Source organism: Manacus vitellinus, unplaced genomic scaffold (genome assembly GCF_001715985.3).
Source record: "Manacus vitellinus isolate BGI_N305 unplaced genomic scaffold, ASM171598v3 scaffold_45_pilon, whole genome shotgun sequence".
In the NCBI taxonomy this organism is placed as follows: Eukaryota; Metazoa; Chordata; class Aves; order Passeriformes; family Pipridae; genus Manacus; species Manacus vitellinus.
Genome location: NW_021940571.1, coordinates 6079333 through 6105073, shown reverse-complemented (window position 1 = coordinate 6105073; position 25741 = coordinate 6079333). Strand labels below are relative to the sequence as shown.

The 25741-nt window shown below is 36.9% G+C and overlaps 1 protein-coding gene across 1 annotated transcript in view; it reads right to left on the bottom strand.

Moving 5' to 3' along the window:
• The window catches only part of NAALADL2 (N-acetylated alpha-linked acidic dipeptidase like 2), a 241426-nt gene that overhangs the window by 154981 nt on the left and 60704 nt on the right, over positions 1–25741 (bottom strand). The window contains exon 4 of the mRNA XM_029962326.1: positions 19544–19663. Within this exon, the coding sequence (XP_029818186.1) occupies positions 19544–19663 (120 nt within the window). The remainder of the gene's footprint in view (positions 1–19543; positions 19664–25741) is intronic.

Sequence of the window (25741 nt, the reverse complement as noted above, 5' to 3'; positions counted from 1 at the left end):
TACTGCCAGTTCCCTGCACTAGATTTTAGCAACTTTTAATACAGATTGAGCACATATTTTATTGCCAGGTCTTGCTTACCACTGCTAAGAAATTCACAATGTTCGATCTAATTAAAAATGAAATTGAACTACAATTCCCTAGAAACAAGGGCTGATTGCATTCAATAAGCTTTACTTAATTTATTTCAGAAACAAAATAATTGAATTGCTTACAGTCCAGAAAAAATGCTTCTTATTTGATGAGTATATAATACAAAGCCTTTCATATTGCTATTGCATTCCTACATCTTCAGGAAATACTACTCATTTCTAAATAAGCATGTAGAGGAGCACTGTATGTATAATAAATATCATTAAATATTCAGTAAACATTAAAAAAAACCCCAAAACACAAAGCTGGATGAATGTCCAGATGAGCAACCTCCAAAAAGCCAATAGCATTTCCCTGTTCATACTGAAACTGTTGTTTCTGATTATGTTTATGGTTATTTCAGTCTATGTTTGGGCTCTATTACAGAGAGAACAGAGCTGAACATCCATCATACAAAAAACAATTACACAAGGATACAATTATAATCTTGCTAAATCATCAGGAATAAACTGATTAGACCCTTTGTTGTATTTTATCCATTCTACTCAACTTTTAATCCAAAATTCACCAAACAGCCAACACAGTCACGGGCCTGAGTCAAATCTGCCAATGTCCCCTTTTTTTTTTTTAATTTATTACTAATTTGTTTTCCTATCACTGGAAAAATGAGGTAAAATAGCCAATCCAATTTTCAAACACTGTCCTCAGCACAGGACACTCCTCATACAAAAAGCCCTGCCGTCACCTCACTCTTCTGTACCTTGTGCAGGGCACAAAAAACACAGAAGGTTTTCTCTGGTGAGGCAGCTGCAGTTTCACTGTGCCAGCAGACATACTGTTACCACAACAATTTAGGGCACCTCGTCCAAACTTCAGGGGGGTTTCAGATCTCTGCAGTTCTCTTCTTCTTTCCACTCTTGAACCAAGCCCCAAGCTCCCAGCCAGGAGTCATCTCAACCACAGTATCACAGATTGGTTTGGGTTTGAAAGGACCTTAATCATCTAGTTCCAAATCCCCTGTCCACCCTGCTAGACCAGGTTGACCAAGCCCCATCCAACCTGGCCTTGAACACTTCCAGGGATGGGGTAGCTTCTCTGGGCAACCTGTGCTAGTGCCTCACCACCCTCATAGTGAAGAATTTCTTCCTAATATCTAATCTAATCCTGACTTTTGTCAGTTTAAAGCCATTCCCCCTGTCCTTTCACTCCATGCCCTTGACAAAAATCCCTCTCTGGCTCTCTTGAGCCCCTTCAGGTACTGAAAAGGGCTCTAAGGTCTGCCTGGAGTCTTCTCTTCTCCAGGCTGAACAACCCAAGCTCTCTCAGTTTGATTGCACTCTACATTACCTGGTTGCACTTCTGATCTCTTCCAAGCTGAACCATCTCATAGAGTGCACTCAGACCACTGCCTCCTTTGCACTTATCCATACTGGGTTTCCATAAGGAAGGCAAGTGTGTTCAGAAACTAAAACCTTCCCCCTTGCAGCCTCCAGCCCCACCTAGTGCTGTGGCACCAACCTACAGAAAGGAAGGTTTCCTTCACTTCAAAAGAGCAGCACTCACCCTGCAAATTTGCCATGAGTGATTACATTCATGGGTGGTAATGCTTTACACACAGTAAATAGTGCCCCAAATAAAGTATATTCAAGGGATTTCACCTGTCACTACAGTAAGAGCTATTAAATAGATGTGTCAATTTAAAGCTATCAATGGTCACAGACACATTTGACTGAAGTTGCAGATCAGATACTCACCATTAGATAAATCTCAGTTTTGGCATACTTGCCTCTGATGAAGTAACTAAGTTATCCTCACACTTGTTTTTTGTTAAATTCAAAGCTGTACTTACAACAAAAACTGATGGCAGCATCATACTAGCCTCGGGGGGGGGGGGGAAATCTAAGTACAGTGTGAGTACACACCAAGTAGGCCTACACAAGGCAGGCCTTTGATCACCCCAGACCACCAATCAAAGCTGAAGTACACACAAAAAATGGAGCCAACAATGTGGAAAACCCCCACCTAAGTAGCTTCTAAAATGACCTGTTAAATAATCAGTATGACTAAGGGAGTACATAGAGAGCAAGGGAAATACCTACTTTCATAAACACCACTCATTGTGCAGCATATGCAAGGTAAACTCATAATCTTTTGATTCTCTCTACAGTCTTTTCTCAACTAAAATGTAGCCCATATTTGGGATATCCTTGGGATACCTGGAATATATATTTTCCACTACTGACAATGAAAGTTAGTAGTGTTGAAATGCAAACAGCCCAAGCCATCCTTCTATCTCCAAGATAAAAGCAGAATTATGACTTCTCTAGCTCCATGAGTGTAGATGTTACATGGTATCCACAAGGCATCAGCAGATGTTCTCAAAACCCACATAACAATCAGTCATAGATTTTTAATTAAGGCTCATTTGCTGCCCCAAGTAATTGCACATTAGGATGACTGTTAGATTGTTAAAATACAGCTGCCTTCATTGGACCTGAGCAAACCCAAAGCCTATTTACTTATTTATTATCCAATTATTCTTACTGGTAGATTTTAGTATTTTTTTAAATACAAAAAACCCCAAACCATATTCTCTGCTCAACTGTTTCCTGGGCTATTACACTGCATCCATGCTTTTAAAATAATGCCTTGAATGTAATATAACAGTCTCTTTTGAGACTGTATAACACTGTTATGTATTTTTAAATTTACATTTGGCTTTATTTTATGTTTCTAAGTTGAACATATAATGATATAGAGTGTGCTATATGTAAGCCTCGGGCATATCTATATATCAATCAGGAAAACTGCATATTATTAATTGGTTAATGAATATTTTAGTTTCATTTATGGAAAAGAGCAGTGTTTAACTACTTGGTTAGCATGCCTTTAAGTAAATCAATACTCAGAAAGAACTTATTTATCTTCCTGATTAGAAAAACAGTCACAAAACAGGAATGATAAAAGAAATTATTGTAAAGAATGTGCCACAGTGCATAGAGTCATTTCAAGAACTCTAAATATTAAAGAAGTTATTACAAACCTTAGCAATAAAAGTTCTCTATAAATTATCAGTACTGATTTCCACTCCTAAGCTCCCCTAGAAATTCCAAAATTAAAAATAAGGCTTGTTTTAATTTTCTTTCATGACTGACATTTCAGCAACTAGAATTTTTTCCACAAGAACTTATTCATGAACTGGGCTACACAGAACATACCATGAATGCATCTTTCATATTGAACAAGGTTTACAGCAGAATATGTAATACACTGAAGTACCACTTTAAGTATAACTCTGGTACAGCAAAACTGCAGGCAAACTACACAAAAGATACAACAGCTGAAAAAGCCAACATGTACAGCTTTTGTGTCTTCCTAGGTCCTTTATTTTCACTGCTTTCCACTCAGCACATCAGTAAAACAGAGCTCAGCCTCCTCCTGTGACCTACTAAATAGCCCATTTCACCAAAATGAAATAGTAGAAAGAGCTACATGAAGGAGGTCCAAGGTTGAAGTACTTGATGAGAACAGGGAAGGGAGCTGTATTAGTTTGGCAGTCACAAAGCACTACAAAGTCATTCATTCACCAGTAGTTGAAAAAAAAAAAGAAAAAGAAAGAGAAGCCAAACCAACAACCCCCAGCTCTTCTTCAATAACACCAGTATACAATTAGTTCCAGAACATCAATCCAAAATTATGTCCTTGCCTTGACTTAAAAAATAGAGTGAAAAATATAAAATGTGAAGAATATGTCTGACTCACTGACATAAAGATTTCTTACGCAGTGATTAGGAAAGGAAGACCCCAATATGAAGACAAGGTCATACAAAGGTTGGTTAAGAAAGATGAGGTTGTAACACTATTGCTCTGCCACTCTTCTCCTCAGCTAGGTCATTGACAGCAGCCACAGTAAAGTGATTTTTGTCTTGCTCTGACAATTTCTTGGGCAAGGAAAGGAAAAACCTAAAGAAAACATCCTCTGAAACCTTTTATGTTAAAAACAAATACAGTTCCCTCTAATGGGCCCACTGAAAAGATTTAGCGCCACTTACAGCTCCTACAACTCCACTGAGCTGACTTTGAAATGCCGAACACAGAAGATTGCAGTTAGAAGATGAATGAAGAGGAAATGCAATAAAACTCATGATCAATCAATTTCTGTTACACCACTGTTTTCTCTTGAGACAGAACTTTTAGGAAAAGTCTTTAAAGAACACACAACTTTACTCTGGAAAAAAAAAACCCACAACACAAAGCCAAACAAACACCAAACCAAAAAACCCTGAACTAAAAACCCAAATGAAAGCTCAACCCAACACAGTGTTATGCTGGAGGGCCATGCAATGAATGAATGGTCTGACACAGAATGATGATGACATTCATATCCCCTGGTGTTTAGCCCAGGATAGGAATCTATAGAAAATGAGGGAATATTTCCAAGTTCAGATAAGCATTTTCTCTTGCAAGTGAGACAGAGTGGAAAAAAAAACCTGAACAGAAATTTCTGTTCTCATCCACTGATTTCTTCTCTCTGGCAGTGATGACTAATCTTTGTACTTAACTGGTCAAAAAGGTGAAAAGCAAGCCAGTTCAGGGTGACACAGCAAGCTTACTTTTGCATCACTTATTAATGAAAAATGAAAGTCCATCCATTCCATTTAGAAAACTGGTAGTTACTGAAATCACCATGCCTAAGCCTGCATTTAATTGCACCAGCTTTATACAAGCCCTCAATGTCAATGAAACTTAAACTGGTAAAAAACCAAAAGTCAGACTTTGTGACCTTGAATTTGTTGGTCTTTCAAGTAGCAAGTGATGGGATGAGAGGCAACTGCCTCAAGTTGCATCAGGGAAGATTCAGACTGGATATTAGAAAAAACTTCTTCACAAAAAGGGTTATCAAGCACTGGCTGCCCAGGACAGTGGTGGAGTTACCATCCCTGGCAGGATTTAGAGGATGTGTAGATGTGGCACTTCAGGTGGCCTTGTCAGTGCTGGGGGAATGGTTGGACTCAACAATCTTAGAGGTCTTTTTCCATTAAATGATTCTATGGTTCTGTGTGTATGAACCTGTCCTAGTTAGGACAGCTGAGATCAGTTCATCATGGTGAGTGTAACCCAAAACTGTATTCTATAGCCTTCCATGTCATTTCCCAGAAACTAGACTATTGTTGTCAATAGACTATTCGCACCCTCTGCCCATAGAGCCTGACTCCTCAGGCTATAAACTAGGTGTTAAGAGGCCTGTGAGATAGGAGGATGTTTCTGTCCTCACACCCTTTGTGGAACTCCCCGCCCTGAGGGGAGCACTGAACATTCCTGCCTGAACTGGAGGATATATAATCTTGGAGTTTTGGAACATTTTTCAACCCACTCGTGGGATCCAGAGGACGGCTGCATCTCATCGCTCTCAACCAGACCTAGACCACCACTGGACTGCGATCACCAGTTCTGGCCAGACTGCAGCAGCTCTCCCACCAGCAGGTTCTTCCCCTCTCCCTTTACTTTGGACTCAAACAGGGCCCAAGGAACACCACTTTGTTCATGCCCCAGGGTACTGGGTTATACATTTGGGTTTTTGTGGGTTGAGACCAATTGTTTGTTTGTATTATTGTACTTACTGTATTATTTTAATAAATTGTTATTCTGACTTATAATCTCTCCTTTGAGTTGAGTTCATTCCCCCTGCTGGTTAACTTTTAAACCAGCACAAACCTAATTCTCTCAGGAGATGAAAAATATTTAATATACACATATTCGGTTATACAGTTATGATTATTTTTGCTAGTAAATACTAAAGAACAACTTTAAAAAAGACAAAGTACATGAATAATAGTAGAAGAAATTCTAGAATTTTTAAATAATTATAGAAGTAGACACAAGTTAGACCAACAGAGAAGCAAATTAATTAATACCATTTGTCCAACAGGAGTCTATATGCCAATAGGAGACACCGTACAGCCAAATCATTCTGTTAAGATACATAAAGCAGGATGACAGGGGGTTTACAATCTAATTTACCTTTTTGAGTTTTCACCAGCATTTACTAAACTGTCCTTTCAGACAAGATATCTGAAGAGTGTGATCTGTTCATATGACATTCCATGAAGATACCAAGTTAAGAAGGCAGCTCTGACAGTAAAACCCTCCTCTAACATGCTCAGCTGTTTGCATCTCTTCAGATAATCTTTGAATATTAGAAAATAACTTAATACTTCGAAGTCTGCCTTATTATATTAATTTAATCTCAGAGTCACTGATGTTAAGTTCTGGGCTTACTATCTAAGATATTATCTGGAACAAAATAGCTGAAAGTTTCTAGAAGACACTCTTTGTTTTGGAGGGGTATTGGTTTTTGCATTTTGCTTTTTTTCCCCCTCTTCCCTCTTGGAGTGTAATTAGAGAATAGGGTTTAAGCAAAGTTAAAAAACATCTTTATTCCTAGTATCTATAAATATATTCAGAGGCAAATCAAATCATCATGTAACACACCTTGACCATGAGATACTGACTAGCTTAATTCAGAAAAAAAAGTTTAAAATTTGGTTGAATGTTATTTAAGGAGCACAAATCTGTTAAGAACTCATTCTTATTATACTGTCTATTAACCTTGAGACCAAGAGAAAAAAATTATCTCTTTCTAATATCCTTAAAGGGATGCATTTAGCATGCAGCTGGTACCATCAGAATTGCATCAGTGACTTTAGGCTGTTCATATTTAGACTGAAGGTGGAATATTTTGTGTAGGTTGTTATATCCTTTTCTTTTTTCCCCATAATGGAAGAGCATTAGCAGAGTTTTAAATACATTCTTTCCCAAATGTGCAATTCTATATCAAGAAATCATAAGTATCTACATGGTGGAACTCATCACCTCAGAATACAAGGTAAGTATAAACAGGCTCAGAACTGGAATACACCAATTCATGGAATATTCATTATTATTATCAAATCAGCACAGACATATTCTCCACTTCAGGGAGAGTTCTCCACAACACCTATGATTGCCATTTTTGGGAAAGACATACTGGGGAAAAAAAAATTACTTCATACTTGCTTTGTAACCCATCCTCTTCCCCTAAGCACGAGCCGTGTCAAGTAAGGATATCGGGCTGACAGCGGACATTTCTTATGTTATGTTCTCACAGTAAAAGGAGGAGAGATTTTTCTGTTTAATAAGAACTTCTTGACAGAAGACTAAGCAGCCAATCATTCTGGGTGAGTGACTGTCTGTGCATTTCACCATGAGGGCTTGTGGTAAAAGTATTTCAACAATAACAGCACTATGTGATGGCCACGACCTTATCATCATGTGAAAGTTTTACCTGAATAAACACCAGCCACAGCTTCTCTTGCTGAAGGGCAATTGTTCCTGTAAAACATACTAAGCAACACAATTAAATATGTTCTTTATATTAAATAAAGTGAGTTTTAATGTGCTTAAAGATAAGGTGGTGTTTCTATATTCTTCTGGAGCAAGAGCAGAATGTTAGAAATCTCCCTGTATCAAGCTTATCTTTTTACTGAGAAATAAATGTTGTCATATTAACAATCAAGGTAATTTTTTCACTTAAATAGAATTTTTTCCAAAATTAAATAATGTACTGTAAAGTTTTATTCTGTTTGCTTGCTGAACAGAAAAAGGGAGAAATAGGCAATTTAGGCGACTCTTTGCCTGTTGCCATTGCTATCACTGAAGTATTGAACAATTCTGCACTGTTGGTAGGTCAGAAGCAAATCTTATTTTCTGAATATTCTGTATGCCCTGAAATGACTGCACCTTCAAAGAAATAAAGCATGTTGAGTGACAATGTCAGATTTTGTCCTTGCAACTTTCAGTTAATCTGTATGGCACTCACATCAAAATTCATCCCAGTCAAGTCTACTTATAAACAATATAAATGAATAAATTAGAATTTTAATTAAGACTTTATTAAAAAAATAATTTGTAAGACTCATTTTACAGTTCCAAAAAGTTCAAGTTTTCCAGAAAAAAAACCATGCAAAAATGAAAATGAAAACAAAAGGCATTTGGAAACAGGTTATATGGTATGTACAAATGTCACAGCAAAATAAATTTCTGTATGAGAGTTTTAGATGCATTTTTTTCAATACTAAAATCTTACCCTTTCCTAAATAGCTATTTTCTGATTAATTGCATGTCACTGAAAAGAAATAAAATGCAAATCAAATACTCTGCAGTGAATATTTCTGTACTTTTATCACACTCTGTAACACACTTCCAACCCCACTTTGGTTGGTTGGGCAAAAGTCATCTTTTAAAGATGCTTTGTCAAGCATGAAGCACCATGCAAATAGGACACTTACACTCCTCTTAGATATTTCAAAACAAGAAACATAAATACACAGTGCTTTGAATGGGACTGGTGCTACATACTGTTCCTAGGCAGGAAGAGGAGACTGGGTCACACCCCTCCTTAATGCACTCCAAATGTCTTCCTTGTATCTCATTTTTAAGGTACATGTGCATCACCTTTCCATGGAGACAACTTACACTGCCAGACACAAGAAGAGCCCATAAAACCTGCTTAAGCCTCCACATTTATCTGATACTGGAAACAGCAGATCCAGCCTATCACACATTTACTTGATCAACTGCAATGCTAGGAGGGAATTCAAAATTAAGATGGAACACATGGGTATTGAGAGACAGTAATTTCTACACACTCAGATGCTCTGAACTAATTAATTTCTAATCTGTAATAAAGATTTCTTAAGGCTAGAATCCAAGAACGGCCTGAACCAGCAGATGTGGATATGCCTTTTTTTCCTTATTCTCTATAATATGATAAACAGGAATGGGACATGGTCAGGTGGTTAAGTGGATTAAATGTTATCATATTTCCTCTGAGATTACAGTAGGAGGCCTGACTGAAATGAGTTGTCAGGTCAGTTCCCCAGTGGACATTTTATTTCATAAAACCATCACATAAAACTGAATACTGATATAAAAGGCCATACAGTCAGTTCCCACTCCCAGGAAAACCAAGACTGACTCAGAATTGAAAAATATGCTTCCATCTTATTGAAAGGGAGGTCTCTCTAGGTCACCTCAAGGTCACTTCTGAGGCTGTGTGGTAAGAGTTCTTATGATGCCTGCATAATAACTTACAGTGGAAAAACATAAATAACAGTTCAGCTGTCAGTGCAGGCACTCCTCCAACCTTCACAAAATGCAAACACTCCGTCCTCTCTCTAAAATATTACCTGTATCTAGAAATAATGGGGCTGCACTGACAAATCTCAGCCCATGCACATACTATGATTATTTACAATTACAAGGCTATCAGCAGCAGCTGTGTGAAGGTTTGGGTTTGTTTGGTTGACAGTTTTTTACCTAATGAAGAACCCGATTTTTAGAGAAATCTAAAATGTACAAGTGATGTGAAATTTGAAAAAAATAATGAAATATGACATCCTAAGCCAATCAAGGAAAGTAGCCCCAAACGCTTTTAACTTAAGGTTCCAGTGACTATGATCATGCAATTTTTGTCTTCTCTCCCAATGAACATAAGGAAGTTCAGGAATCTTTTTGTTTGCAACAACCTTGATTGAGTATATGTATCAAAAAGCATCCAAGTCAGTGCTTTAAAAAAAAAGAAAAATCAAAACAATCAATCATGTTGAATGATCACAACTCCAACCTCAAACACAGAGAATTAATTGATCTCAGCAAATTACTTAGAATAAAATCAATACTAAAACCAACCAAACAAAAAATCACAAAGAAAAACCCCCCAAACCAAACACAAGAACCAAACTGAATTAAAAACATAAGCATGTAGTAGGATAACATATAAATTAAGTTGCCATTTACTTAGATCTAGAGAAAACAAGACAATTGTAACTTTGTTACCCGTGTTGTTGTTTGTGAATTATTCACTCCGACCTAAAGAGAAAATTAGAATTTCTGAGTTCTGATTTTGAAATGCACAATCTTCTCCTGTTAAGAGAAAATATGTTCACTGTGGAAGAATTGCCTTCTGCACAGAAGGTTAGTTTAATGTTTTGGCAGTCGAAACAAAATATTCCAAGCAGTTATTGCTGTACTTGCAAAGATGGTGCCAATTATATTTGTAATGATGGACTTGGTGTTTTTCTTTTCAAATTCATGCATGGGCCATCAAAAGGCCAAAATTGCTAAGAGTGAAATTTTGACTTTGCTGTTCTATGGCTTCCTCAGCATAATGCAAACAAAGAGAAAATTAAAAGATACAATGCCAAAAGCCACCTCTTCCCTCTGCAGGGAAGACAAGCAGTTACATATTTTAACCATCCATGCTCCGCAAAATGCAGCTACAGAAGATCTCAAAAGAACAATTCAAATAACCCAAGGGAAAATGAGAAAAACCTTCCACAGGCTACAGAACGTCAAGTATAAAACTCTAGTTCCATGGATGCAAATGAAAAGGTTGGCTCTCAGCACTCTGCAAGGCCACATTTCTACTCGAAGCTCTGATCACACAGCAAACTGCAGGTGTATTTGAAAGGGCAGAACTCAGATTTTCACATATAAATCACAAGTGCTGATTTTGTCAACAAATTCTCACAGATGAGTGTGTAAAGCAATGCAGAATCAGTGCAAATCAAACCAAAGTCTGGATCTGGCCTAAAGTAGGACCAGCTACAAACCTATTTCTATTCAGAGAACCCACCAGGTTACTGAACCGTTTCTTTTTTCTTAACTGCGTTTTAACTTAGCTGCATTTTAAAGGGCAGATGACTAAAATGAGCCACAAGGCATGAAAATAATTCTTCAGTGAGCAATCTGTGACATCCTGGTTTATCAAAAAAACCTTTGATTCTAGGAACAGAACCATTTATTCTATATTCTCCTAAATAAAGGTTTATATAAATACTTTGTTCAAGAGTAATGACTTTTGATACCTTTCAAATCAGTTCCCAGATACGTAAATAAACTGATTATTATAAAGTAGGTACTCTGAAATGAGGAGAAAAGACATAAACCAGCATAAAATGCCAGAGAATAGTCATAAGTTTTTTTTAATAAAATGATAAACCAGTAACTAATATAGAACATACCATACAATTCTAACCCACTACTAAATGAGGGGAAGACAAAAAAAACTTGTTGCCTGAAGAAAGATGACCTTTTCCTCTGGCTAGTTTTTCAAAAATACCAAATAAGCAGCACGTACAGTGCTGGTCTGTACCTCTCCTTTGCAGAGCTCTTTGAGTGGGTAGTTCTGAGGATCACTGGCATTGCTTTACCAAGTCCAGCGTCTTTGACGCTTTCAAAGAACCAACAGTCAGGTAGACCTGTTGTGGCAGGATGAGATTTTATATATTCACTCCTCATCTCTACTCAAAGCTCCTGGATCTTCCACTTTCTTTTTCCCTTTCTTAGCTGTTTTTGAAATCAAACAGCATGTGCTGGAAACACATGAGCTGGAAAAAGGCCCAGATAATTTGTCTGTCAATGGCTGTTTTGTGAAATCCAAGCTCAACTAATGCAAAAGACCAGCTCAATTAGCAGCCTGTAATTCCCTACATAAGCAACAAAAAAAAGTGTCAAGACCACTAGCAGAAATGTGACCAGTGCATCTGCAGGAAGAGTAAATTTTAAAGGCTTAGATTTTATGAAGGAAAGACCAACTAACTGGTTAAGTCTTTCCCATTGCCCTGCACACAAGTAGTTGACCAGCTGTGTGGATTTAGGGCTCAAGGTACAAATTGAGGCAATGGATATCTTTGCTCAGCTCTGCTTGAGAACAGCTGCCTCACAGCAAAGCCATTTCACTTGACTTTGCACCATTTATCAGGACATAGCACTCAGACAGTAAATTGGATGACTGCATTCACTGCTCATTTTTAAGGGCTTGATAAAATAGAAAATTATGCTTGGGTTTCACACCTCTAAAATATGACAAGAGCTTCAGAAGACCCCAGAATGAATTCTTTATGAGTCAACCATTGTCCATGTTTGAATGGAAGCCACTTAACTGTCTCACTCAATTTAAGCCTTAGCACTAAAAGGAGAAGACCTCCTGTAACACTAGTCATCCCTTTCCCTCAGGAAATAGCAATTCATTATGGGAGATGGGCTGATTTTTCAAAGGATACATTCAATATCTGTAGTGAATGTGCAATTAAACACCCAATTGAGTATATGAATATTCAAAATTATTTTCCCAAGAGAAAATTAAGCGTTCAGGATCACTGAAGATAACAGGACTATGTACCGAGTCAAATTGGTAAGAATTCAGTGTTTGATTCAGCAGTAGGACTTCAGAAATTTCTGTATCAATCCAGAGGAGAAAGAAAGATTAGGAAGTGCAGATGGGAACACAAGTAAATCTGCAAAACAGAAATGGTTTCTCAAAACATTCAGGAAAATTTTGTGGCATCAGAAATGCAGAATAATCAATACCTACTTTTGCTCATTAACTTACATATCCCCCCGTTTACTCTGCTAATAGCACATTTCTCCTTCCATGCAAACAAATCCAAGGGTTTGTAAGCAAAAAGGAAATGAGTAATAACCAGAAGTCCTCTTACTGATGCAACCAAAATGTTAATTACTTGAGAATATTGACAAGTTGCGCTATAATTATGCTTCCTTCCAGACATCAATTGCTCTTCTCCTACCCCACCCCTTACATATTCTTCTTACTGCTTACAAGAGCAAATTACTTCCTCCCATTTATACTGTAAAAAGTAGAGTGAGAACTCCCTCTTTAATTTACTGCAGTGCACTTGACTAAGGGGATAAGAGAGCAAATTTTTGTCAACTATTTCATACTCATCTGGACAGATACAGATTGGATTTATAAGAGCACAGGCACTGTTTCACTTTTAGGTTGCACAGGTCACAGTAGATCATCCTTCAAATGTTGGATAAAGTAGGAGGAAAACTGACATGCTCAGCTCAAAATTATTCTAACAGCCTTCTAGGAACTGAACACTAGAGCTCAGAGTTGGTTCCAAACAGGAGTACAAAGCCACTGTTTGTGGGTTTCCATTTCAATGCTTTTTTAGTCATCAACCACAGATTTCTCAAGTTGCTATGATTTCTTGATTTTCTTTCCCAAAGTACCTCACACAGAGGGGAAGATGTATCACAGTTGTTACTTTTCATTTTCATTTACTTATTTTAGCTATGTTTTAAACTCAGTTTTGCAAAAAAACCCCCTTAGAATATGACTTCAGGAAGAAGCACTAAGTGATAAACCTGTGCAGACAGACTTGGTTTTTTAACTCTCTTATATTTCTCACTTTTTCAGATGAAGGCAGGCCAATGGTCTTTCTTCAAAACAAACATAACATTTCTCAGTAATCACTAAAGAGTAAAATATCTTGTATATCGTTCCATGAATCATGAAATCAGGAAGAGGTAAACAGATGACTAAATTAATCATTCAAAACACAGGATTCATGAGTGTGAAACCTCAATTACATAAACAGATTTTTAGTATTAGTATTTAGTATAGACTATTGCGCAGGAAGTTTTTTGAAGGCCTTGGCAGAATTTTTTTACATAGGCAGTAAAGAAAAAATGAAAAGGGACCATTTCTTAGACTGTATAATATCCAAAAGATTAAATAGGCTGTTTGAGGAAGGGGAAGGTTAATAACATGAGTACACTCAATCTAATCTTTGAGGGAAGAAAAAAAAGGATAAAGAATAAAACCAACTAACTGGAAGGAGAGAGTCTCTGAAAAACTCAAGGGAGGCAAAGGCTAAGGAAAAAGGACCACAAAACAACTAGGTAAGAACTAGTATATTTTGTAGAAATATAACTTATCTAATTAGTAAAATCTGCTTCAATAATTTGAATGAATCAATTTGAATTCAGTTTGGATTATCATGAGGAGCTCTCAGGATTTTGGGAATAAAGATGAGATCTTAAGAGGATGATAAATTAGAGAAAACCTGAGGATGATATTCCAGTGGATGTTACTAGATGATCCCTTCAGATCTCCAAATACAGTTTTAAATGATTCTATAATTTTTATTTATATTACCTATATCTATGACTTGAATTTTCAAGAAGGGGTTTAGGAAAGGATATAATATCATTAAAAGTCCCACAGCACTCATATGGGAAATGGGTATATAAAGAATTTAGGAGCCTTGGAAAAAATTCCATCATACAAAAAAAGCCAACCAAAAAAAACCAACCAAACCCCCAGTGTCCTTATTAATGAAATGCATATAAAATGTTTACGTTCCCTAGAAAATGTTTGGGGTTTTTAATACAGTTTTTATGTGTATATTTATATGCACACACTGTATATATATGTGTGTGTGTGTAAATAAATGCATATACACGTATATTTGTGTGTATATATAGGGAGAGAGGAAGGGATGGAAGGAAAGAGAGTCCCAGTTAAATGGAGATTTACAATGTGAATTGCAATCTTCAGAATTATATGTGCTAGCCATAAAAAGTACTAGAGAGAAAGAAATAAACAATGTAGACAGTAGAAAAATGAAATTACTTTTTCCAAAGTAAACTTATTTAAAACTAACACAGTTATTAAATTGAAGCCTTTTTGCAAATTGCCTTTATTCTGGGAATCTTTAATATTTTCCATTTAGCAAATCCTTATCCGCAAGAGCCTGCCAATAACCTCTGCATAAACATCCAAGCATCCACATTCCTAAACTTTATGACAGTTAAAAAGCAATTTTATGAATATTTATGCAGGCAGTAAATTATTAAAATAAATATAGATATTTACATGGTAGAACAACATCTTCATTTAATGGATGTGGAAAAAATGTTAATATGTGAACATATTAAAGATGAAGTGGTTTGGCCTTCAGGGTTTTTGTTACTCTATTAAAAGTTAATTTAGGACAAAAATTATGGCTTTTTCATGAATTGCAACCCCTAAAGATTAAATCATGATCAAGACTCACAACATTTTTCAAAAAATAAATCTGTTAATGGTATTTCCAGAGGCTGGATATTGAAACCACTGTGCAGTTCTCTCTTAAAAAGCCTCCTCTGGTTTCTTCTATGTGCTCACAGTGGTGACACAGAGCAGCTTTAGAGCAGAGGAGCTGGGTGCTAGTGAGGTGGTTTTCTCAATCTTTCTGTCACCACACATTTTCTATACTATTAGAATATGTTCTCTACAAACACCGTGGGCAACTCAAGGTGCTCTTTCTCAAGAAGGTTTTCTACATCACATGAGTGATTTGCTTAATCAGTAGTAACAAACTTCATCATCTTTCCCCACGTTTATAGATTCTCCTCGTTCAAGGACATCAGTGGTCTGCCCTGACCTCCTGTGACTGTGCAACCTCACCAGTGATCCCAACAACCTGAGTTCCACTGACACATGAATTTTCCTTCTAGCCAGAACACCAGGAACAGGTCACTTTCAATCTCAAGGTGTGAAAAGCAAGGACTCTACTTCTTTTTATGGCACTTCACTCCAGAAGTTGTGCTTTGCTTCTGTTCTACATTTGTCTCATTTCAGCTCCCTCCTTAAGAAAGTTTTTCCTCTTCCTTAATGCAGCTCCCTCTTAATTCAGAAACAATCCAGCTCTTACACGTTGTCTCAGACTAAGCCACAAGATCCCTTTGGGAGTTGTCACAAGAGTTTACATTTTTTCCTTCTGTCAGTTTTTCAGCACTGTGAATTATTTGGGCTAATGAGTCCAAAATGACCAGACCATGGTTATGCCAAGTTAACATGTCAAATGAGGACTCCCTCTGTGCTTCCCTGCTCAGTCCGCTGGCTCAATTCATGTTGCAATAGGAAACTGTCACTCCAGGTGCTGGGAGCAGCAAATTCCTAAATATTTTGGTTGCATTTGAAAATGATTCTGCCTTTGCCATACTAAAAATGCTCCAGCCCTTGAAGCATTTCTACCATTTTTTTCTTCACTTTTTATATTAATTTTATAAAAGAGTCTTGCTCCCTAATTGACCTTAGCGGTGCCCTACGAATGGTAAAACCCCTTTCCCAAACCTCTGCTCCAGTCTGATTTATATATATAAATACATATCCCTTTTTTATCTATTCTTTTTATCACATCAATGTAAACTATTTGGTTGTTGTTTTGGTTTTTTGTGGGTTCTTTTTCCCACCATAGAGTCAATGCTCTTGTTGATACCCTGCTATCAAGGAAGGATTCATGTTATTTCTCTTTATAGCTGTAACTTATGATGTGGCTGTAGTAACATATTGTTTGTTTGCAAAGATCTGGTTTAAGGGATTGAGACTGGCTCTGCCAATCCTCTGGACATGTGCCCATGGCCGTCATTCCCGCCCCTCTTGCCCTGAACAGACACTAAGTTCTGTTTCAGTGGAACAGAAATACAACACTCCCAATGAAATCTGAAAATCATATCCAATTACAAAAATTACCCCAGGTCAGATTCCTGAAAATCTTGTTCTCACAAAGCAGCTTCAATTTATGAACCTTACAAAATTTAATCAGAATTACTCATGTTAAAGACTAAACTGCATATTCTAACAGCACATTGAATTCAGGCTTTTCTGCATACTCCAAATTCCCTGTATATTCCAATTTCAAATTACTCCAAGCTCTGAACTCTGTCTGCTGTTTTCAATGTGTCTGAAGATATGAGAGATGGGCCCAGTCTGAAAGACAAAGTAGAAGCTCCAAATTATCTTCAACCTTAATCCTTCCCCAAATTTTGTACCCTATCCAATCTCCACATACTAAACCTCTACTGCAAAAACATTGTCATTAATACCATTATTTTTCCAAATATTCAAATTTCCATCACTTGGGCTTATGTCTATAAATTATCCCCTTGCACATGAAGCTCTTTTCTACCAGCACATCCTTTCTGTTAATGTGATATAAAGACTAAAGAAATGTTCAGTTTTCATGGTGATTTTTCTGCCAGCAGCAGTTTATTATTTCTTTCAGGCCTTTTTCAATGGACTCAGTATGGAGAGAACAAACAGTAGTCAAAATATAAAAAAAAAAAAAGGCACATTAAATACACAAAAGGGGGAAATAGAAAAAAACACAAGAAGAACAGCAGTTGTTGATGGCAGTAAAAAGAGAGAGAGAGAAAGAGAGAAAAAGTATACTCACAAAAGGGAAAATCCAAGCTGAAAAATAGAGACATAATTAGAAACCCTGTTATGAAGATTAAACCTTGGTGCAGGGTCTATAAAAATAAAACTCAAATCCAGAGTGAGATATTTGTGTATTATAAAGTAATAATAATGAGAAAATAAAGAACATTAAAACATGAAAAATACAAGTTAAATACAGAAATGAGAAAGAAAAGTAGCAAATATATATGTATATATAGCCACAGCTCTCTTATGAACTAGTATTCTGTTTTAATGTGATGTAAAACCAAGCACATGGAAGACAGAGATAAGGAAAATATAGGGAGAGGAAAGTGTCTGCTGAAACAGAAATGTGAGACTCAATAAGTGCAGAAACATAAACATTAGGGTGGAAAAAGATACAAAAAGTGGATTAAGTGGTGAGATACTGGGTCTGTTTAAACCAGCAGGACTTGCTGTTTAAGGCAATCTTTCACTTCAAATATTCCTTATGAAAGGAGAATCTATTTCTGATAATCTTTCTACATCTTCTCTTATGAGAAAAGTAAAGCTTACAATTATTTCACTGCCAAAGAGAGACAATTTATGTTCTAAAAAAGGACAGTTTACAGCCTCAAAAAAAGGGCAAACTTCCTACCTGCATGAGGGGAACACAGAAAGAAGGCTTGGGGAGTGTATTTTTAGCTGAGATCCTGAGTGTGCATTCGAAATCAGCCTCCTGATCACACCACACTTTGGTTCATACTGTATAACAGACCCTGGATGTGCAAAATGGATTCTTCTGGAGCAGCAGCTGAGCACCAGAAATGTAACTAATGCACCTCAGCCACCAAATAGCACATATTTGGGACTAGGCTACAGCCAACCCACACAAAAAGTTCCTGAGATGTGCCTTGTTCTCAGCACCATTTGCTTTCCCCTCCTCCTTCAGGCTGTACGCTTTCCTAATTCAGACATAGTGCATCCTCACAGGAACACAAACGGGTAAAAAAACCCATCTCAGAGACAGTGCTGTTACAGTAAACATTACATCTTTATCAAATCCCTACTTTATGAGCCCTGATTGCTATTTCATTGTTTTTGAAAGTGGTGAAATGCAGCATCAGATCTGTTGGTGGAAACGATGCGCGACAGCCAAGTTCCAGCAATGACAACTGACCTTTCAAGAGCATAATTAAATTACATCTAAATAATTTAAATAAACAGTTAAAGCTACTCAGTTGAAAATGGCATTTTTATTGAGACAAATCTTATTCCTATAGAAAAAATAGTAAGTGGTTGTTTTCTGAACCTGTGTTATAGTCCCGACTGTACTTTCTACGGCCAACAGAGCAGATCCTGATCCTTTTAATGGCAAGATCTGGACTCACTGCTCTTTTATAATTGCATTTGTTAATTTGGGAATTAATTGTTTAAGTATTTATTGGTTCAGTGTATTTTCTGAACGTCAAACCAGCATTTTTGCCTATAAATTATTTGCAACAGAAGGCAGTTACTGGGCATTTAGAGTTTAAATGTGGTTTATATGTTGACTCTATTACATTTAATGTGCAAATGGATTAGTGAGCTCCTGCTCTGTGCTTTCTGCCAGTACTTGAGTTGGAGGAGAAGGTGGACAGACACGTACCCATGTGCAGCCCTCCCAACACATAATCTCAACCAAAGAAGGAGAAAGGAGGGAGTGGAAGAAGAACACGGTGGCAAAGGCAAATTCTGCACACAGCAAGGCTGCAAAATGCCATGATGAAAACAAGTTACAGTGTCCTTTCTTAAATCCATAAACACTAGTGTCAGTTCTCCCATAGTGTATGCTACTGGTGATTACCTTGCAATCCGAGTGCTGGCAGCATCACATCCGAGTGCTGGATGTTGGACACAGCCCAGCAGGGCTGGAAAGACGCACAGAAGCCTGAGTTCAGGTGAGCATAGACTGTGCTCTGCCAAACTACACACAACTACAGCCATCAAACCAAGTACTATGTGCAATTATGCAGAAACAAAAGATGTCAGTGCACTGTTCTCTGTACATTTTTAGGAGACACAGATCAAACTATTCCTGATATTAGTTGCCTTTTTCTTGTTCCCTCATGCTTTATTATTTCTTTCAGGGATTTCTTTATTTGCCAAAAGGTTCACAGTACGCCCAGGAAAAATATGACAGACTAGTGGGGCACTGCAAGATATGCAGCAACATAAATAACTGTAACACATAAAAGGCACTGCAGAGCGAAGCGGTGAGTATTAAGGAAGAATGTGAATGCCAGTAAGTCCTGACTTACTGGGACAGAATGGGAAAGTCTTTGTTTCGATATTTTGGAAATGAAAAAAAAAAAAACCAACAACAAAAAAAACCAAACAAGTGAATAATTCAGCTAATGTGTAACTAGGTTCTGACTAACCTTATAAAGCAAAGGTGATTGTCCTAGCTTCAAAAGTGCAATTTTTTTGGTCACGTTTGTAATGGCTTGAATCCGGAGCAGGTCTTCCATGGTACCATACTGCACATCAACCAGCTCTGCCTGCAAAGAGAAGACAAAGTTCAGGTTATACCTACAACCACACGTTACTGAGGGTGCTCCTTGCACAGAAACAAAGTTGTCTGCTTAAGTACAAGCACATGAGCAATTGCCTTACCCCAGCTTCTCATCAGCAATACCTGTAATAGCAAAGAACTTGAGAGTGTAGTCTGACACATAATTTTATGCAGTTTTCACTCACAATCTATCAGCTGTGATAAAATCCCTTCTATTTTTTTTTTCTAGTGGTTATAAGTGATGCTGATTCTGGTGAGAATTTGCCCTCATTAGCTACAGGAATTTATTTAAAATTGTTTAAGTCACTCCTGTGTTTTTTTTTCTTCGAAGGAATCAGTCTTGTAAAGCATTTCAGAAAATGAGTGATTATATTGGTCACTGATGAAATTACACAGATAACACAAACTCCACCAAACATACACAGTTTTATGTGGTCTCATATGATTCCCAAGCAGCCTTCCTCAACTACTGAAGTATTTTCTTATATACCATCAGTTATCCAAGCATTACTCAGATAGCAATATTAAAAGCATGAACTTTTCTATTAACACATATTTTCAAATTCTTTAGAGTCACTTCCAACTAAAAGTGTTTAGAGCATGGAGATCTTCAGCTCTTCAGTTAGGACACTGCAAGAAAATATGGTAAAGTTATTACTAAATGTCAAGCACTAGTAGTAATGGAAAAATATTTCAAGATGTGTTTTCAAGGATTTTTTAAAATACATGTAATTCAAGAATGACCAAGGGCATGTTTCTCACACACACTTACAGCAATAAATTCTGGTGAAGACAAAGTAGGAGGATAATCAGTCTTCTACATTACTATTTTAGAGTGTTATGAAGCTCTCAGGACACTGTTGAGGACATTCTGGAACCTCTAAATCCCTCCACAGTGTTCACATTAAACGTAAGTACAAGAAGACACAAGGATATTACATGACTGTTTAAAAATTAAAATAGGAGGAGCAGTACAAGATGGAAAAGTTTCTCTTTCAGTACAGTTTGGTAACTTAAGTATGGATTCATTGCCAAAGGCAACAGTTCTGATTTTGGGTATCTCTACACAAACTGTTTAAATTCTAGCAACAGTTGTTCTGGATATGTGGGATGTGTGAAATTTCACTAGATTCCTGAACGTGGCTATTTTAGGAAAGTATTTACCCTTATAAAACTGTATCTGAATGTTTTGTCTGAGTTGGCATCTCAACATTTAAGTTGAAAGCATATAAAAATTTTGCCAAGGTTCCTGTCTTATTAAATGTATTCTTCTAAATTTTTAAGATAACAAGTTTCCAAGTCTGTAATGTGTCATCAGTCCTGTATAAACCAAGTATTTGGAAAGGTCAGCCCAAGTTATAAGACACTTTTGAACAGCAAATATCAAACTTAACACCAAATACAGAAATTTAAGAACAGAAAAGCTTGTTTCTTCTAAAATATATGAGGGTTTTGATATCTAAAGAACTTGAAAACTGTTTAATAAGAAAATTCAAAGGGTGAATACAAGCTGAGATCCAATATATATTTTTCCTGTATGACTACAGCATTTGAAAAGTAAGATAAAATCACGTGAAGATTTTATACTAGTAGAAGGTATTTTATGTTTTACCTAATCTCCAGCCTCCAGTTATAGAGTTAACCTCAGATGAAGAAAGGGTATTAACCAGGGTACTTCCTTAACTTCATACAATTGTGGACCTTATCTTTATCTTAATTTGTACCTACATATGTGTCAATAGATACACTTCAGTGCAACAATTATTAAGTGTCTCAAAAGTCTTATGGTTTGAGAGGTTATGGGAAGTTACATCTAGGAATTCTAGGGATACTTCTGTCTAAGTCCTTTGGACCCATTGCCTTTGCCACTTACCCTCCCAAAGCAAAAAATCAGAGCTTTCATCATTCGTATGAGAGAAACTGCATTGAATTTTCATGAGGCAAAATCAATACACAGATATATAACATAATGAAGTATCAAGCCATTTGCTTCTCCAGTATGCCCATGTGAAAATGAGATCCCTGCCCATCTACATTCATGTGCTGCTCCTCTGCACACCACTAGCTTCTCCAGGGTGCTATCCACTGCTCTGTAAACAACAAAACTACATGTGTGCACAATAATTAATGCATTTAGCAACTGCCCTTGGATGTTCTTAGTTAATTTATGGATGCAAACTGCATCTTCAAGAGCTGCTCACTGGTCTTTCCCAGGCAACATATGAGCTCAACAAGAGAGAGGCAGAATAAGAGGCCCTGCAAAAGCACTGTTCATTTTTTAATTATGTGAGAACCAAACTTGAATCCCTGCTGCCCCAAACACTCTGCAAACTATGTTCTGTGCTCCAAATGTTAAAAGTAAGCCCCAATGCCAAAGCTAATAAATACATTCATACATTGAGAGTACATGGAAGAAGTCATTACATAATGAATGAGAAGTTGGGTGTAATATAACAGAGTTACATGTGCTTTTATCACACATCTTCCACATGAAGGATAGATATGTCAAAGCTCAGTATATAAGAAGTCTTTCTTCTGCATTTGCCTGAAAATAAGCATGACTTAAACATCCTGTAACTGTCCAACTTTAGGGGTACTTGCACACTTCTATTTCACTGTAAGTCTGAAGTGGTTCTCTTCTTTGACTTTTAATTTTATCTTTTGGGGAACTGTGGGTAAAAACTGCACATGTCTACCAAAGTAGGTTATCACATTCTGGCAACATCATGTGTAGTCAGCAGCTGGAAGTTTCCATAGTGAATCTCGGATTTAACTTCAGCTAAAATGACCAAAAAAAAAAAAGGAATAAAATATTCTCTGTAGTAAAACTATGCATGGCTCATCCCAACGAGTGAAGACAATAACCCACTGGAAGAGTTTTGAACAAGGTCATAACATTTTGGCAATACAATCCAGAAACTAAGAGGTACGCATTAAATTACGAAAAGAGTTTTAAAAATTATCCCTGCCCCTTCCCTTCTTCTGTGCTGGAATATCTTAGTAAAATTATTAATAGAAAGCAAAACAGTTTGCACTACTTAATAAGAACATATCAAATACAGTACAGCAACACTAACTCAGAGTAGTTGGTTTTGGTTTTGTTTATAATAGACTGGGACCCAACTAATTGGACACCTTACTTCTGACAAAAAACAGTATTGAAAAAATACATTTTCAAAATAATGGTGAAGAATTGTATTGAATTCAAAGACTTCTACCTTCTCAATAATCCCCACAGTAATTGACAGACCATTTATGTTGCATGAAGGTCTGTTTTAGTTGCAACATTCCCAATACCTTTAAAAACGAATGAAGATTACATTTTCTATTATTTCTTTTGTCTTTTTTTTTCTTTAAGAAATGCTTACAACATGACATAATCCTCATTTTACACACACCAGCTTTTTAAAAAGCAAAATACCCTGCCCTCAACTACCCATATTGGATCAACTGCTTTCCTATGGTAGGATAATTTTGTTCGAAAACAAAAGAGAGCTCATTCTTTTAACAGGTGCCGAAAAAGAGCACTTGTCTACTTGGTTTAGATATGCAACAGTAAATCCTCTTACCCTAAAACTGGGAAACTGCTAAGGAATGAGTTGTTTTATCCATCTGAATTAGGTACTTACTCCTCAAATTGTTTCATGCTAATCTGTTTGAAAGATATGACTATTTAGGAACAAATTGTGATGTGCATTATGGAGTTCAGTAGTATTCCCCCATGCATGAAATGAAGTAGGGGTAGGTAATAAAACAAACATTTTTAGGAAAAGTAATTATTTTATGTTAGACTTATTATTCGTTTCTAAGTACCAAGATGATGCTCAATGAGTTGTAAACATTCTATCTTAAAAATTTTAATAAAATTCCCCCAAAACAGAAAAGAAAAACACTCTTAAAATGCCACAATCAAGACAGGCATGGATTTTTTTCCTAATTTCTTCTACTTATCTCCAGAATGAAACAGAATAAAACAGCGTACTTCATATCTAGTCACAGAGAACAAAGAGTAGAATAGGTCTGAAAAAGGAAAAGCATGAATAAGTGTATGAAGCAGGTGGCAGCTGGGGTCTTGGAGATGCTGGATACTGTTTTTTAAACCTTGCTTTCTTTGTGAATGCTGAGGCAATTAAAAAAAAATTAAGTTAAATAGGTTGAAAATAGTAACAGAAATATGTTTGTCTTATCACATTGTTATCAATCCTCTTGACTGAGGAAAGGGATTTAATAACAGCATTATGCATCTGTATCCAACACACTGACTAAGAGGCAGATTGTCACTGATTTGCCAGGGGCACACAAGGCACAGAACAGTTTAAGGGAAGAACCCAAAAGAAAAACAAACAAACAAAAATAACCCCCACAAAACTCAGAGCCACTACATCAGGAAGGGATGTTTCTCACAACCACTAAAATGCAGATGGAATCAGTTTAGATAAGAAAGCAGCTATCAAACTGAGGAGCTCGGGGTAGAACAGCACCACACCTAAATAAATACTTTCATTATTATTTCTTAAGAGAACTCATTAAGGTCAGTACTGATCAATGTCAAAGAAATCTGAAAGGTGTAAACTTAGCACACAAAAAAAAAACCTCACAAAAACAACAACAAGGAATAGCACACAGGATGTCTGAGATGAAAAATCTTCTCCCTCTTAATGCTACTTGTTGTTAGAGACACAGTTCGGTAACCTCAAATTATGAATATATTTTAACCAATACCAATCTGTTGACTCACATTAATGAACAGCTTCTGCACGAACTGTTTGGGAGGTCAGGACTGTGGAAGCTGCAGGTGTGAAAATCACTGATAAACAGTAGCACAGTCAAAATCAGATTCCTGACAGTGCTGACCTACTCACTAAAGGGTTTCAGAAATAGATGACCTAAAAAACCTCCAAGTATTGAAGAAAACTAAATATTAAATATGTAATTCTACAAGTATCAACTCTCAGTTCTGCAACTGTTCAGGCTTACTAAATCCCCTTCTTTCATCCAGGTCAATGCCCTTCATTTGTCCTTCAACACTCAGCTACTATTTTCAGTTTTTTCACAAAATAAAGGCAACAGAAACATCCAATGCACAATCAATCACAATTAAATAACCTTCAGCTAGTCATCCTGTCTAAAATAAAACACCAAAATATATTTGCAAATTGTATCTGAGGAGGCAGCATTCTGCAATCAGGACATGAGGCGAACTTTAATTAAACACTTCACTATAATTTATTTGCACAGCTCTGAAATTGAGGCTGAAGGCAGCATTCAGCAGAGCATAAAAGTAAACTCAAGCTGGTTGTAGATCAAAGCTGGACACCAATGAATGCAAAGAAAGCAGTAAATAAAAAACTAGTTGTTCTCCAAAATTAGAGAAAAGGAAGGAAGAAAGAAAAGAGGAGATAATAGAGCTGTGCCCAAGTATGCCAAATCTTTTGTTAGTGTAAACTCTGTTACACCTTCTGACAGGAGCTGCTGCTCCCATTCCAGCCAAAAGCATCCCTGTGATAATCAGGGAGCCACACCTGTCTCCCTGTGATTGCCACCACCCAGGCCTCCTTCAGGGTCCTGCTGAGCACACCAAACAGCCACAACCACCTTTTATATACTTACTGTATTTCTAGGGGAATGTTAATATCCAAACTTGTCTTTCACACTTTGTCCTTCACTTGGTTCCAGGCAAAAAGAGGGACAGGGAGAGATCTGTGTTTGTGTGTTAGGTGATGCCTGCTGACTGTCTCTAGTTCAATCACAGTGCTGAAGGCTGAACTGAGAAAATATTGTGCCACACTAGTGATTTCTTTTACAGTAATGGCACTTTGTGTGAGTAGGATCCATCACTCTGTTCCTTCATGGTTCGGACTCGTTGAAGACAAGTGCAAGTGCAATGAAGTTTTATTTTTTGCTCTGTGTTTCAAGGATCAGAAGAGGAAATTGTCAGAAGAGGAAAAGAACTGAGAAAGCATGACCAAGGGTATAATTCAATATTTAGTAAAATTAAACAATTATGACACAGAATAGAAAGAAATCAGGGAAGAATTTGTGGCAGATATCTGATTTTTAAGAA